The sequence below is a fragment of the Eutrema salsugineum genome, unplaced genomic scaffold (genome assembly GCF_000478725.1).
Source record: "Eutrema salsugineum unplaced genomic scaffold, Eutsalg1_0 scaffold_5, whole genome shotgun sequence".
Classification (NCBI taxonomy): domain Eukaryota; kingdom Viridiplantae; phylum Streptophyta; class Magnoliopsida; order Brassicales; family Brassicaceae; genus Eutrema; species Eutrema salsugineum.
The window spans coordinates 10,519,600-10,535,010 of NW_006256612.1; the positions used below are offsets into that span (position 1 = coordinate 10,519,600).

Here is a 15,411-nt window from a genome sequence, read left to right on the forward strand (position 1 = left end):
TTTTTTTTTTTTTTGATAAATAGGAAAATAAATAAATAAACAGGCCATAAATATAAAACTTAGAGATATATACTCCCTCTATTTCTTGATATATGGTGTTTTTTAGTTTTTATTATATAATATAAAGTGCTTTCAAATATCAATGCAAAATTTAAATATATTAAATAGTTTATGGCCACTTATGTTCTGCAGTTTTTTTTCTTGATTGGTTAGATTGTCTTAGACTAATTATTAAATAAATTTATTGTAAAACCTAATAAATTTTCTTAACTTATATACTTTCACTCAAAACACCATATATATTAGAAGGGCCTTATTAAGAAACAGAGAGAGTATTTTCAAAAAAAAAAAAAAACTTAGAGATATATACAAAAATTAAAGTGTCATAATAGTAAAAGGGAACGAGTAAATACGAACATCTTGAAAATTGTGAACAATTTTGGACCATCGACCTAACGTCATTTATTCGTGTGGACCCTTTTTATTTTGTTACTTGAATGAATACATAAAACTAGGGGAAAAAGACTAAACATAACAAAACAAATTTTATGTATTTATAAACGTAAAATTATTCCAAATTTTGGTTCACCCTATAAATATGCCGGACCGAGTGATTCTCAAGTCAAAAGACAATGTGAAAACATGGAGTTTAAAAATTAGTCATTCATTATTTACAAAAAAAAAAACTGGAAAATATACGGCGACAAAGAGGGATTAAAGAATTTACCAGAGGAAGAGACAACAAAAATAAAAACCAGAAAAAGAAGAATATCAAATATGGGATCTGATGTAAAGAATAAAGACCATAAGGATACATAAAGAACAAAGTGATTTCGACCCAAAAAAAAAAGAACAAAGTGATTCATAGCATTATTATATTATATGTTCAAAATATTGGTTCAATAAACGAATGCAATTTTAAATTAGAGTGGCTATTGCATGATTACTACTGCTAGGAGCAGTAAGTCTGAAATGTTAAGCAAGATTTTCCACTTTACCACGACTTTCTGTTTTTAGTCAAACGAACATTTCGATCTTTTGCCCATGCCTCCTAATTTACAATACTAAAACTATGAGGGTATATAATTATAATCAGTGCTATTTCTTTTTTACATGACTACTGCAATTTCATCTCAAGTATGGTGAGCTTTTATTTGGTTCAGTGGTTGGATATAATAGACTTTGAATGGATAACAAAATAAATGCAGAAAAATGCAGTTAATCTATATATAAAATAATCTGCTCTTTTTACCATTTACAAATTTTATGCAGAACGAAAGATATTAATATAAAACTAATAGATCTGCATGCAGATCTTTAATCTTCTAAAAATAAAAGAAAAGTAATTTTTTCCAAAACTGCTGTAAAATAGTAGCTGTTCACCCAATTCTACATGCAGATTTTATTTATTTTATTTATTAATATTTTTTAGTTTGCTTAAAATGATCTGTATTATATGATTTATGCATCATTTAAAGCCTATATATGACTGTAAATTCTAGAATAGATAAAAGATACAGAAATATATTTACAAATTAGGAGAAACACTAATATCTCGTTTGTGATGTGAATTGAATAGTTTACTAGGGTGTATGTGGATTTGAATAGTTCATCATATTCTCGAACTACGTGTGAATGTGTGACGCAGCAGATATATATCGGCTATGAAAATCACTTATGTATATGTCTTAAGAAAACTGTAATATACCATCCAAACCATTGCTATATCATTGATTAAAAAGGTAATTTCAAGTTAATATACTTCTAAGATAAGTTAAATCCATAAATTTATAAAATATTCAAATTTCGTCTTTTTAAAACATATCGAGTATTAATTCCAGGTTCTATATTCGCGAAATATTGTAGGGCCATAATTAATAGTAACTTCTGTTTAGTTATATAATTCACATGCAGGCCATGACAACCTCGAGAGTCGAAAGTCTTGGCAAAAAAAAAAAAAACAAGAGAGAGTCTAATTTAGTTAATGTTCAACGATGAATTAAACAAAAAGAATTATCTATGTGATTTTGGGTAAATAAACGTGTAATTTAAATAATTATATAGTCATCCCCAAATTTCTAATTAAAGTAAATTGAGTATTACTGACCAAACGAGTATTTACGAAGGTTTGGATACTAAGATTTATCAAAAGTCAGCTGCAAATAGTTAGCCAAAAAAAAGTTTTTTTAAAAAAAAATTCTCTTCCTAATATATAAACAATCACATCTTATTTTATTTGTTGGTTACTAACGTAAAGCAAATTTTTTCCTTGCAAACGACATTCGTTTATTCATGAAAGTTAACCTACTTGATTTAATATTACTTTTATGCTTGTCTCACTGCTTCAGTACTCTCCCCACCACTCTCTGACACATTTTATCTCTCTAAAAATTGTGTAAATTTGATGTCTGATAGTGCAAGCAAAGCAATCACCCATGACCTTTAATTTTCTTCGTTTCTCCCCTACTCTGGATAAAATTTATTTTGGAGTACAAAAAGCTAGAATTATAGTTAGGTTATATATCTTCTGTTAAACACATTTTTAAAGAAACCATATGTATTTGAAACAGTTAGATTAGAATTTATTCGTATAATTAATATAATACTAACAAAACTGCTGACATAATTAAATGCTGTTGTTTTCTAATTGTCCGTAGAAAAAAATGGGAGGGGCCGAGGGGAGGAGAGGGAGAGAGAGTGAAAGGTTGAAAATATCTAGTTTGGTTTTCTCTCTCTTGCTTTATTAGTCTTTAGGCTTTCACTACTAATACCCTAAAGCCCTCTTAGTTTAAGACATTGCCTTCACATCCAAAACCCAAATGCAAATCTTTGTCTCCTCTCTTCCTTCAAAGGTTTTTTCATTACAAAACCCCTAAGTATCTAATCTGTTTTATCTCTCTTAAGGGTTTCTATTTGGCTGATGCTGACTATCTTCAACAAAGTTCTGAACTTTTTGGAAGCCTATTAAGATCAAAGTCTACTGCTCTTAGTTGTGCGCGGGTATGTGTTCCTCAGTTCAATCATCAACAACTTAAGTCAGTTTACTTTCATAGCCAGTCTTAACTTCTCTCTCCCTCTCTATTTAATTTATCATCAAGATTTGGGGAGAAAAAGAGATTGATAATCAAAGAACAGTTGTTTTTATGATCCATTTCTTATTTTCTTTTTAACTCATCACCGTAAACCTCACTTACATTGAAGTCGAAGACTTCTTTTGAAGTGCGTTTGTCAGCTTTTTATCGAGCAGGCTTGCAATAAGAGTTTTTTTTTCTCCATTAATTGTATTTTTCTGTATTCTTCCGTTTTGTCCTCTAATTTGTGATTTTCTAAACTTTGGGTTCTTCTTTTTCAGTAAACTCATTTAAAATGGTTTCCGAGAGTTGTTTCTGAAAAAGTGGACATTTTCCAAGAATTCCAAGAATACTCATTTAAGATTTAAATCAAGAAAGTATCCACCTTCAATAGTTTATAATCATTTTTCTGTTAATTATTCTTCTCCAATTGTTTTGTTTTCTCCTTAGCTAGTCTCTTTGTCTCCAAACCAAGAAACAATTTGCAACTAAAAGAAAACTTTTTGCAGAAGACCCAATAAAAAGATGGAAATTACAAGTCAAGATCAAGATCATGATATGCCCATCCCATTAAACACTACATTTGTTGGTGGTGGTGGTGGTGGTCATGGTCACATGATCCATCATCATCATGATCATCATGTTGCTAATTCTGCTCCTCCAACTCACAACACTACTACTCAACCACCGCAAATGCCGTTACAGGTTAATGGTCATGGCAACAATCATGATCATCAACATCATCATCAAGATCCTCATCATGTGGGTTACAACGCCATCATCAAGAAGCCTACGACAAAGTACAAGGAGTGTCTCAAGAACCATGCAGCAGCTATGGGAGGCAATGCCACTGATGGTTGTGGAGAGTTTATGCCAAGTGGTGAAGATGGCTCCATTGAAGCTCTCACGTGCTCAGCTTGCAATTGCCACAGAAACTTCCATAGAAAAGAAGTTGAAGGCGAAACAACCGCCACCGCCATTTCCTCTTACCACCAAACGCCTCCACCGCGAAAACTCATGCTCAACCACCATAATATCAGATCAGCCATGCCTCACCAAATGATCATGCCAATAGGAGTTTCTAACTACCGGTATATGCATAACTCGGAGTCCGATGACTTTATGGAGGAAGACGGGGTAACCACCGCGTCTAGACCGCTACCGCACCCGCCGTACAACCAGAAGAAGAGGTTTAGGACGAAGTTCACGCCGGAACAGAAAGAGAAGATGCTGAGTTTTGCTGAGAAAGTTGGGTGGAAGATACAAAGGCAGGAAGATTGTGTTGTTCAAAGGTTTTGTGAAGAAATTGGAGTGAAGAGGAGAGTCCTTAAGGTTTGGATGCACAACAACAAACTCCATTTCTCCAAGAAGAACAACAATAACAACATTAACCTTGAAGACAACGAGAACGACAAGATCAACAATCTTAACAATCATGTTGATCTGTCCGGTAATAACGACCTCACTAAGATCGTACCATGATTTAATATTAATTATGCTGTTGTTTATGATTTGATTATGATTAGTCATCGTTATGTTAGTTACTAGGGTTTCAATATTATTTTCTAGTTGGTGTGTTTATATATAAACTCGTTTTGCTATCTGATTAATGCCATATTAATGATTATAATATATCTCTTCTTTTCTGGTCCATGTAGTGTCTTTTTATTTTCCCTTTTGGAAGTTATATATATTAAACTTGTTGTCATAAATGTAATACCAGTCGTATTTTATATTTTCTTCTTCTTTTGGGTATTTGAGGAAAGCTAGTTTGGTTATATCATTTTGAATCATTAGACTTTTTGCAATTCGTGATCATTGTTTTCACAAAGCCTGCATGCAAGATAAGTTATATACGTATTTCACTAACTGCATGACTTCTGAAATCGGTGTAAATATCTAGAATAGCGAACTACAACTGTTTTGTGGTTGTAAATTGTAATCAATTTAAATTGTAATCAATTAAGTAGTTTTCTTCATGTCTTAGATTGAAAATGGTGTTACTAGTTAGAACTATAACTTGGTTAATCCGAAGTAGACTAGAAGTCTATAAGTACAGATGAAAGTTTTATTTACAGTACTTTCTAAAAAAAACAGATGAAACTTTTATTAACTTCCGGCCGGAGTAGCTAGAGGCTTTTGGCATTTTCAAATATTCTTCTTCTTCTTCTTTTTTTCTTTTTGTATTTACAAACCAAATCTATATATTATTATAATTAGAAATAAAAGACGAGTTTCACGTTGACTAAATGAAGTGTGGCCAAGATATGCTTTTTATTTTGCTCTTGGACTGATACAATAACAATCATATAACAAAATTTAAAGAAAGAATCAAATAAACAGTTTCTACTACAAAAAAAAAGTTTCTACTAATAGAGAGCTGAAGAGTGTACTCGCGAGTTGTAAGTCACGTCCTCTTGTGAATGACGTATAAGGTGAGTAAATATGCAGTTGGTGTCACAAAGTGATCACATTTATTAACCCTCTTCTATATTACGTATGTTCAATAATTAGGTATTTCCACTTTTTAGGTATATTATAAATTAACAATTAATTAATGTAATGAGCTATTGCATAAATAAATATTTGTCGTTAAGATGTTCTGTTCTTTGTTACACGTCACATATATCAATTTCCGTTGGTTTCTAGAATAAGTTTTTCTATATTTTCTTTCTGTATAGAATAACTTACATGCCTCGCATGTGTTATTTGTTTAATGCATTCACCAAGCTCATTCATTTTTCCTCTTTTAGTCGATATATAATCGTAAGAATGCCAATTCGATATATATATATATATTGTTATTTTCAGTTCAGAATTTTTTTTGTTGACACTTTTTTTTTATTGTGAAAATTTTGGTCCATAATAAATTTTTGGGGGTAAGTTGTTCATAATACAGCCTTCAAGGCATAAATCACCTATCCAAAATGAAATTGAATTAGTGACATAGATAGTTGACATTGCGAGATCAAGTCAACTACTTATTCGTAATTGGAGTTTAAAAACTGATCTAATTGATTCTCCCTTATTTGATTTAGATGCATGAAATATTATGAGCAAATATTCCATGTTGCCTAATGCTGCGTTTTAATTGACTGCTTTTATCGTTATTACTTTTTTTTGTTCAGTTTATTTTGTCCACCATTACACTCACACATCGAACCATATTTTATGTATTAGCTTCGTTTTTCTCTCACGACTTATAGGATGCAATTTTGAAGGCATACAATCGCTTGTTTTAACATTTTCTTTATTTTTTAATTGTGGTCAATATTTCGTTTGCTGCAGAAAGAAAAGGGAGAAATGAACAGTGACTTTTATAATTTTTATTTTGTTTGAATCATAGTGAAATCCACATCGATGTAAATAAGTGGGAATACTTTTTACGTTTAGGGTGAAATAACTGTGTATGCTAATTTTAACTTTCAGAGAGGTAGAAATCCCCAAACAAGAAACAGGAGTATTATCCTATCGATATATGATAGACAAGGATCGTGATACATATAAGTACTAAAAACAACAATAACTCTCACTTTGTTTTTGATAAAACAATAAATATTTTGCAATCTGCATTCAATTTTTTTTTTTACGTCAAGTAATTATTTTTATATCTAATCGTGCTAAAAGAAAGGACTGAAATGTGTAGGATGGAGAGTCGTCACTGTTACATTTATTATTGGAGTAAATAAATAAGAAAATATGATATTCTGAGCCTATTTATCATGTTATGTGAAGGAAACTCCATTAATGTAGTTGAAAATAATGTCCCCTCTTCTTCCTACTGAAAACTTTGTGATTGTAATCACATTACCTGTTCAAAACAACCCTACAGATTCAATAAAGACTGAACGATCGAGCCCGGATTAGTAACTGAGATCTATAACTGTTATGCTTAGCTTATTGTCTAACAAGTGTTTGAAATCCGATTGTCACAGGTTTCCAATTTCGACTAATTAAAAAAAAAACAAATCTCTTTGACTCAAAATATTATGGACCGTGGAGACTTTCACTCATATGTTACAAAAATATATTCTAAATTTATCTACCTTAAGTAAGAGTTTGTATCGAATAATCTTCTGCGTCATTAATGAATTAAAATCACTTAAAAAGCAACAAGACTTTTAAAACATAGACTTGAACCAGATGAGCCATGGGAATTTGGAGAAGTATTCTTGGCCGAAAATGGTGTAAAATTCAGTTGAAAACAGAAGACGTTCCTCCAATAAAAATAAATTAATTTCGTAGCAAAACATCTATAATTTACAATGCATTCTAATTGGTTGATCAGCAAAGTTAAATAGTAACAAGAAATTACAATGTTCATTGATATTAAAGAAAACAAATTAATCTATAAAATAGAGACTAAACTTTCGAAATAGCAAACAAGAGCTCCAATAGATGTATGATGTATGTAGCCGTGAAAACTAGATCATACGATTTGGTTTCGGGATCATGTACCACCATTGGTTTCCTTTTTCGTATATCCATTAATATATAGAAAACAATAACTTATTACATTTAGTCAATATTGGACATCACTAAAAAGGCTTTTAGCTTTGCTAGAATATATGTCGGAGAAAGAGTTGTCGATGCCTAGGTGGAGGATATTAGGACCTCTTGAACTCTGACAATAACATCGATTGTCTTTCTTGAAAGTGTCGGGATTCAATTGTGGTTTCCATTGCGTCGATACAATGACTTTAATTTTCTCGAGAATCTGCTCCACTACGAATGAGATATATATCCATTCCATGCATGCTGAAACAATGTTTCTTCGACTTTTGTGTTGTTTTAAATTGCGATCTCACCATTGATGAAATATCAGTATTTTCAGATGATAAGCAAAAGGAAAAACTGTAAGTCCGATTCTAATTTCAACCACTTCTCTTTCCTTTACTCTTTTTAATTTATGAATATCATAATCTTCTACTAATATCTATTTCTGTTTTACTCCTAACAAAATCTCTTAGTTTCCATTATTCTCTTACTTTCACCAAAACAAAATGTTTTACAACATTCTTCAAAAAAATATCCAAAAACTATTAAGTTTCAAAGTCTAACCCAAATACCCACACTCGGAATTCCACGGTGGACCACGAACATCATATAATACCCAGGTGGTGCCACGTAGGAGTTAGTGGGCCCATCCACATCAGCTTTGTACGCGAAAACAGATAACTGAGCCACGCGCCTCACGCGCAGGACCAGCAATCTCTGGTTCATCGCCGTCGAGTGCGTGCTGAACGACGGAGCCACGAGCCGCACCGAGACTTCTCCGTTGAACATACCGAACGCCGGAATCACGAACGTAACGGAAAACGCCTTCCCATAAAGCATGTTTCCGGCCAGCTCCACCGTGAGAATCGTCGGCCTCACGCCCGCGTTCTGCGGATCGAGGTAACGCGGGAGATAGGCCTCGAGACTGAGCTCCGTCGGGTACGGTCTCGCCGTGAAATTGTAATTCCGGTGAGGATTGCTTCCTCCGACTAAGACTCTCCCGTCGGGAAGAAGAAGAGACGCCGAGTGGTACATTCTAGGGATTCGAGTTGGGGCGAGGATTTCGAATCTCCGGGTCGGGTCAGGCTCGTCGGGTAAGTATAGAATCGGGTTGAGAACAGCGTTTGTGGCGTCTTCCCAACCAGCGGTTCCATTAGCCGCACCGTTGATGATCAAAACGTTACCGTTTGGTAATAGCAGCATATCAGGCATTACACGTGGCGACGGCATCTGCTCCATGACCCATTGCGGATTCCGGTCGGTCACTTTCAATCTCCCGCACGTGCGAGACGACCCGACGAAGATTTTAGGGATCGTCCTCGCCGCTTTTAAGAAAGCTCCCGGCGGAGCACCGCCGCAGACCATAACTTCCGCCGCTATCTTCGATCGGTTATTTTCTCCGGTGAGAAAGAGAGGGAGGAGCACGGAGGAGCCAGTGCTGGGGTAATTCCGTTTATCGCCGCCGGGAATCACCGGAAACTCTTTGACGATTCGGTGATTGACGAAATCGAACAAAATCGATCTTCGATTGGCGAAGATGAAGAGATTCCCGTCGGGGAGAAGATGAAGAAACGGATAAAGATTGTTTTCCTCCTTCGGGTCTCTCGTTTCCGCCAAGAACCTGAGATAGAAAACGGATTTTCCTGGATTCTTGGGGTAAAATTCGTAGGAGAAGGCTCTTCTTCCGCCGACGATGATAATCCGGCCGTCGGGAAGAATCTGATTGGTGGAATACCACCGGCGAGAGGAAAGATACGCTCTGTTCTCAACCCAGTCACAAGACACGCTTCCACCGACGCCGTCGCAAGGTGTGAATACACGTACAGCTCGTTCGCCGACGCCGTAACCGCCGGTCTGGATCAAAGAGCCTGAGGCGTTTAAGGAGCCGGAGGAGCACCACGTGTCGTAACGGAGAGTGAGCGCGCGAAAGGTGTTCGAAGCGACGTCGTATAGGAGGGAATGAGCAGAGCAGTCGAAAACGGTGGCGTTTCGGCACATTTGAGGAGGGAGAGGGAGATTCGAAGGGCCATAGTCCGTACGGTCAAAGATGACGACTTTGTTGTTGTGGAGGAGTTGCATGTGCATCGCCGATATGCCTACACTCGGCTGCAGGAGATCCCACCTCCCGCCGGCGAGAATCGCTAACGGTGAACGTGGGAGGAGCAAATCCGAAGTGGAACAGAGGAAGAAGGAGAAGAAAGATAAAACGAGTGCGTATAGGTTCTTCTTGAATCTTTCTTCTTTCATATTCGTTTTCTTCTTTTTTTTTCAGCTCTGAGTCTTCTTTCTCCGGGACAGTTGAAGCTTCTTTGGGTAATTATTGTCTTTCTTGCAAATAGGTAGGAGAAGAAACATTTATGGTGTTTTCTTTTAGCTGGTGAAATGTATAATCACAGACTCACTGTGCTACGTACATAATGATTTATATCATAAGGGTCAAGAATGATTTATTGCTTATGAGATGTGCAAATAAGTTGGTGAATTTGGATCTGTATTATTGATCACGGACCATCTTCACAGAGGTAAGAATCTGGCATTTCATCAACTTGCTGTGTGAACTATTTCGGATCCGTATGCCTGAGCTCTTAAAAAGAAAGAATTTATCACCAAAGAAAAAAAAACTATTTCGGAGATCCACTTTGCATTTTTTTGTTCTGTTTTCTGTTGGGGGGAACAGAGAGTCCCGCCATAATACAGTTATGTCAAAATTTACATCGAAAATGTAAAACCACGAAAAACAATGCTATAGTATTACTTGCGAAGAAAGAAAGGCTGCTATATCCCAAGTCCAAGGTAGACAAATTTCAAACAAACCTAAACGAAGAAAAACCTGCAAACACAATATAGTAAACATAACAAATAAAAAAATAAACTTGAAAGATTGTTTCTTTTTTAGTTAACAAAAAAAAAAAAAAGATTGTTCATTTTTTAGTTATAATCTAAGCTTGGAGACTATCTCAACAATGCCTCTAATATTCAGGTTTTGACAAACCAAATCAATGTGATCACCGAAAAAATAATGTCATTAATGGAATACCAAGACCGTTTCTAATAGCACTGATCGAACCAACGATCGTCAACAACACATCGGTAAGAATCTGAGAAAGAAAATAGTTTGTAGAAAGGTAAGGTCATCGTCTTCTCTTCGATTCCCTTCTTCATCTCCTTATGTGTGGGGCTTTTTGAATGAACATGACTTTTCTTGAAATTAGATTTAGTGACCATTGACCTGGATTTGCTTAGAGAAATCTTATTATATAAGCTTTAATAGTGTATTACTGTATTTTAAACCTTAAATATCATAGTTTTTTACCACCAAAAAACATGCATAGTTCTAGAATAAACAGGCCGAATTAGTCGATAAAAAGTAGGCCTGGTTATTGATATTTTTTTTATTTAGAATGTAGAGCTACTTGTTTTGGGTTATATATAATATATATCTCTGAGTTTGTCGATGTGAGGATTTGTAATTAGTAACTTAGGTCAGGTTGATTCGATAAAGAGGTTTTAGATTTTTTGTTTTATGTACACAATGAAAATTTCGTGCTATGAACACGATGAACACGATGAGATATTAGCAAATCCATTAAATACAATATAAAAGTATTCTATCTCGTCCAATACTATATATATATGTAACTTGTGAATAATGAAAGGAACAGAAAGTTTTCCGTATGCAATTCTGACATGGTATCAAAGAAAAGTTGAAATGTTGATGGTCATATGAATTCATAATTTCAAAAGTTTGTGTGGTTAGGTCATACAAAATTTAATTTTAAATGGAGTATGAAGATGTCAAAATATATTAGATGATCATAACTCAAAAATATAAATAAAAAGAAAATCACACAAACACATACCTTGTATAGTGCTTTCCATAGACACTTTTTATCATAATCTGTGAAAAGGTCTTTGTGAATTCTCATCCATGAGCACAAACCCATAGCATGTGTTTAGTTATCAACACACTAAGATCAATGAATGAGTAATTTGTTAATTTTACATGAATTAACTTTTTGGTTTAAACAACAATGATAAATTAGTACCGGTTTACAAGATGCTTCCTTAGTAATAAAATCAACCATTGTCGAATTTGGTAACTCGCACAATGATGATCACTTTTTTTTTTCACTTTCGCTCAGTCTTGATTGGAAGTATAGCACAGCTGAAAGAAAGTTGTCTACATCAAATAGAGCCCATTGGTTTTTTCTTTAAACAATCATCAATATTTGTGTAATTTGAGTTCTGATTATTAAATTTTGTGGGATGTTGATCAAAAGTTAATCAATATCTCAATGATTACTAGTATGATTAATTAATTGGAAAAGTGATTAAAAAGTGTTATAATCAATCTTCCTCAAAATGTACAAAAGTAGAACAAAATATAATAAAATTTAAAGGACATGTCATCAATTCTATTTAAATGTGAGATTTACAACAATCGTTAAATATTTTTATCCTTATCCAAATTTGAAGAAAAATGGTTTATTTTTGTCCATATAAAGAATGTATAGAATTAACTAATGATTAGAAATACCTAACAGATTTTCTTCCATCTTATTTGCTTCATTCGAGGAAAAAATGATAAAAATTTATGTTGATGATGAGGCAGAGTTGAATCTTCAAAGGCTTGAGCATATAATTTACCACTGATGATAATCCCATCAAATCACATGATTATCTTTTTTAACATGAACTACTGACATAGAGAATTTTACTTTTAGTAAGAGTGTGAAATCCATATAAACCAATTTATTCTGAGCTCTGATTCGATTTGATCAACTGAATACAAATTCAAGTTATTTATATTTTGTTTTGTATACAAGCAAGCTAAAATTAAATCTTCTTTAAAACTATCAAATTCTGGAAGAAAAACACTGACTGCAATTTTTCTTCTTTTTTTTCTGTTAAAGAAAACATATAACTGAACACATATTGAACATTAAAAAAAAACACTCCAAGGCAAATGATAATAACTTGAGACTTCACTAAAGCACCACAAGAAACACAAAAAGAATAATGAAATACAACTAGACTTCCCTTCAAACTCAGACGCAGATTGATCATCAGGAACTTCCAATAGCTGAAAGTAAAATATATCACAGTAAATTGAGATGTGGTTCAGTGAAACAAATGCAAATGATAATACTTGAGACTTCACGAATGCACTGACTCATATATTTTTTCTGTATACAAGCAATCTAAAATTAAATATCTTCTTTAAAACTATCAAATTATGGAAAAAAAAAACACTGACTGCAATTTTACTTCTTTTTTTGTTCTGTGAAAAAAAAACATATGACTGAACACATATTGAACACATATTGAACACCCCACACAAAAAAACATATTGTGATCTTTCGATTATTATTTTCACTAGTTTGGAACCTTGAATAGTTATTTTGAGAAATTATGTAAACCTTTGTAATGTCTAGTTAGTAAAAACCAAAAATAGCTTACCTAAAGTTTTAAAGGTGCTTACTGAAATATCCCACAATAGAAGGACAAACAAAGGCATCTGAAACCTAAAATTGGGTTTAAGGAGATATAACCCAAGAGACTAACCAATGGCTGCCTAATCTCGGTTAATTCTTAATCCTCCATTGACCCTTTTTATCTCCCTCTCTCTCCATTTCCTTTTTATTAAAGAATTAAGTGATTCAAGGTTTTACCGATCTGAGAACAACAACCTCCGCTCAAGGTTTTGCCGGAAAAATAAATTTCAGCGGCTTTGATCGCCGCATTTGCAAATGGCAGCAGCATTTTTGAATACTGGCTGCTACGTTTTCGTCTTCTCCTTGTCGTTATTAGCCACATTCGCTCCACAGGGTCGAGCCAATGTTGCTGTCTTCGACAACTACTGGACGCAGCGTCAAAGCGATGCATTGAAACAAACCATGGACTCTTACGATCCTAATCCGCTAAACGTCACCAATCACTTAAATCACCATGTCGCTCTGTGAGTTTTTGTCTTTGTTAGGTCAAATATTAACATAACTTCTTAAACAAGCAACCTAATAAAACAAATCCAATTCTTCTTAACAGAGCAGTGGACGCCACGGAAGCAATGAACAGCACAAGGAGAGAGCTTTCGCAGGTGAAAAGTGGTAGGAAAACGCAAAAAAGCAGTGGAAAATGCGTAGCTTATAACCCGATAGACAAATGTTGGCGATGCGACCGTGATTGGGAGAAAAACCGGAAGACACTAGCGGATTGTGTGCTCGGATTCGGCCGGAGAACCACCGGAGGAAAAAACGGACCGTTCTACGTAGTCAACGATGCTTCAGACAACGATCTTGCCAACCCTAAACCAGGAACGTTAAGGCACGCGGTGACCAGAGATGGACCGCTTTGGATCATATTCGCCAAAAGCATGATCATTAAACTGCAACAAGAACTGATGATAACGAGCGACAAAACGATCGATGGACGAGGAGCTAGGGTTTACATCATGGAAGGTGCTGGACTAACGTTGCAGTTTGTGAATAACGTGATCATACACAATATATATATCAAGCACATTGTTCCTGGGAACGGTGGGTTGATCAGAGACTCTGAGCACCATATAGGGCTCAGGACAAAAAGCGATGGTGATGGAATCAGTTTGTTTGGAGCAACCAATGTTTGGATCGACCATGTCTCGATGACGAGATGTGCAGATGGTATGATCGATGCAATTGATGGCTCTACTGCTGTAACCATTTCCAATAGTCATTTCACCGACCACCAAGAGGTAAAAATATACTCTGTTTTTGTTCATTCAAACCCTAAACATCATGTGAAGTTTCGTTTGTAACAATCAAGTCCTCTGCTTTTTAAAGCCCTTGTTTTGAATTTTATGAGAGAGCAGGTGATGTTGTTTGGGGCGAGGGACGAACACGTGATCGATAAGAAAATGCAGATAACGGTTGCGTTTAACCACTTTGGTAAGAGACTGGAACAGAGAATGCCTCGTTGCAGATTCGGAACGTTCCATGTGGTGAACAATGACTATACGCATTGGGAAATGTATGCAATTGGTGGAAACATGAACCCTACAATCATTAGCCAAGGCAATCGTTTCATTGCTCCTCCTAACGAACAAGCCAAACAGATTACAAAGAGAGAGTACACACCATTCACTGAATGGAAATCTTGGAATTGGCAATCAGAAGGAGATTACTTCCTCAATGGAGCTTATTTTGTTCAATCAGGCAAACCAAATGCGTGGAGCCCTAAACCGAAAAACCCGTTACCTAACAAGTTTGCGATTCGACCTAAACCAGGAACGATGGTCCGTAAACTCACCATGGACGCAGGAGCACTTGGCTGCAAACCGGGTAAAGCATGCTGATTGAAATTACCATTTTGCCCCCTTCCAACAAACACACATAACAAAGCTTTTGCTCTGTTCTTTTGCTCTGTTTTTGCTTGTTGTTCAAGAAAAATAGAGAGAGAAGAGGAGAGGAGAGGAAAAGCAAAAGAGGCTGTTCTTAATTATGTTTGTAATCAAAGAATACATAATGCGCAATTTCGGATTATTATTCTTATTAGGATTCAAGTTCCTCTTTTTTTCTGCGGATTAAATCTGTTTACAGTCTCCTCCCTATACTTTGATTGAATAGACTCCCCTAAATCTCTTGTTTTGTCTCATGCATTAGGTCTTCAGGTCTTTCTTTATTGTTCATGATCACTATTCCCAGTAAGTTGTATTATTGATCTAACTGTATCACATATATCAATTTTCAGATTATAATGACACACATAATTATTAGCCTAATCAACAACGTTAATCTATCTTTCTAAAACCAACTAGTACTCCATAATAATGACAATTAAAACAATTAAAACTGCAAAAACTTGG

At 34.9% G+C, this 15,411-nt stretch overlaps 3 protein-coding genes across 4 annotated transcripts; 2 read left to right on the plus strand and 1 right to left on the minus strand.

The window, feature by feature from the left end:
- Positions 1-2,828: 2,828 nt before the first annotated feature.
- LOC18993423 (zinc-finger homeodomain protein 4) lies at positions 2,829-4,679 on the plus strand. 2 transcript variants are annotated; one of them, XM_024152929.1, is made up of 2 exons: positions 2,829-3,000; positions 3,353-4,679. In XM_024152929.1, exon 2 carries the CDS (start codon positions 3,597-3,599, stop codon positions 4,551-4,553), a length of 957 nt encoding a protein of 318 aa, XP_024008697.1. In that variant the 5' UTR covers positions 2,829-3,000; positions 3,353-3,596; the 3' UTR covers positions 4,554-4,679. The 2 variants fall into 2 exon arrangements, with proteins under 2 accessions (XP_024008697.1, XP_006417011.1); XM_006416948.2 differs by having other exon boundaries at positions 3,581-4,679.
- A 3,355-nt stretch (positions 4,680-8,034) lies between these two features.
- On the minus strand, positions 8,035-9,907 carry LOC18993424 (aldehyde oxidase GLOX). The gene has a single exon (XM_006416949.2). The coding sequence runs from the start codon at positions 9,813-9,815 to the stop codon at positions 8,121-8,123; it is 1,695 nt and encodes a 564-aa protein (XP_006417012.1). The 5' UTR covers positions 9,816-9,907; the 3' UTR covers positions 8,035-8,120.
- Positions 9,908-13,232: 3,325 nt separating this feature from the next.
- Positions 13,233-15,243, plus strand: LOC112084066 (probable pectate lyase 3). The gene is made up of 3 exons (XM_024152536.1): positions 13,233-13,527; positions 13,614-14,301; positions 14,419-15,243. The coding sequence occupies exons 1-3, from the start codon at positions 13,319-13,321 to the stop codon at positions 14,899-14,901; spliced, it is 1,380 nt and encodes a 459-aa protein (XP_024008304.1). The 5' UTR covers positions 13,233-13,318; the 3' UTR covers positions 14,902-15,243.
- The last annotated feature ends 168 nt before the right edge of the window (positions 15,244-15,411 follow it).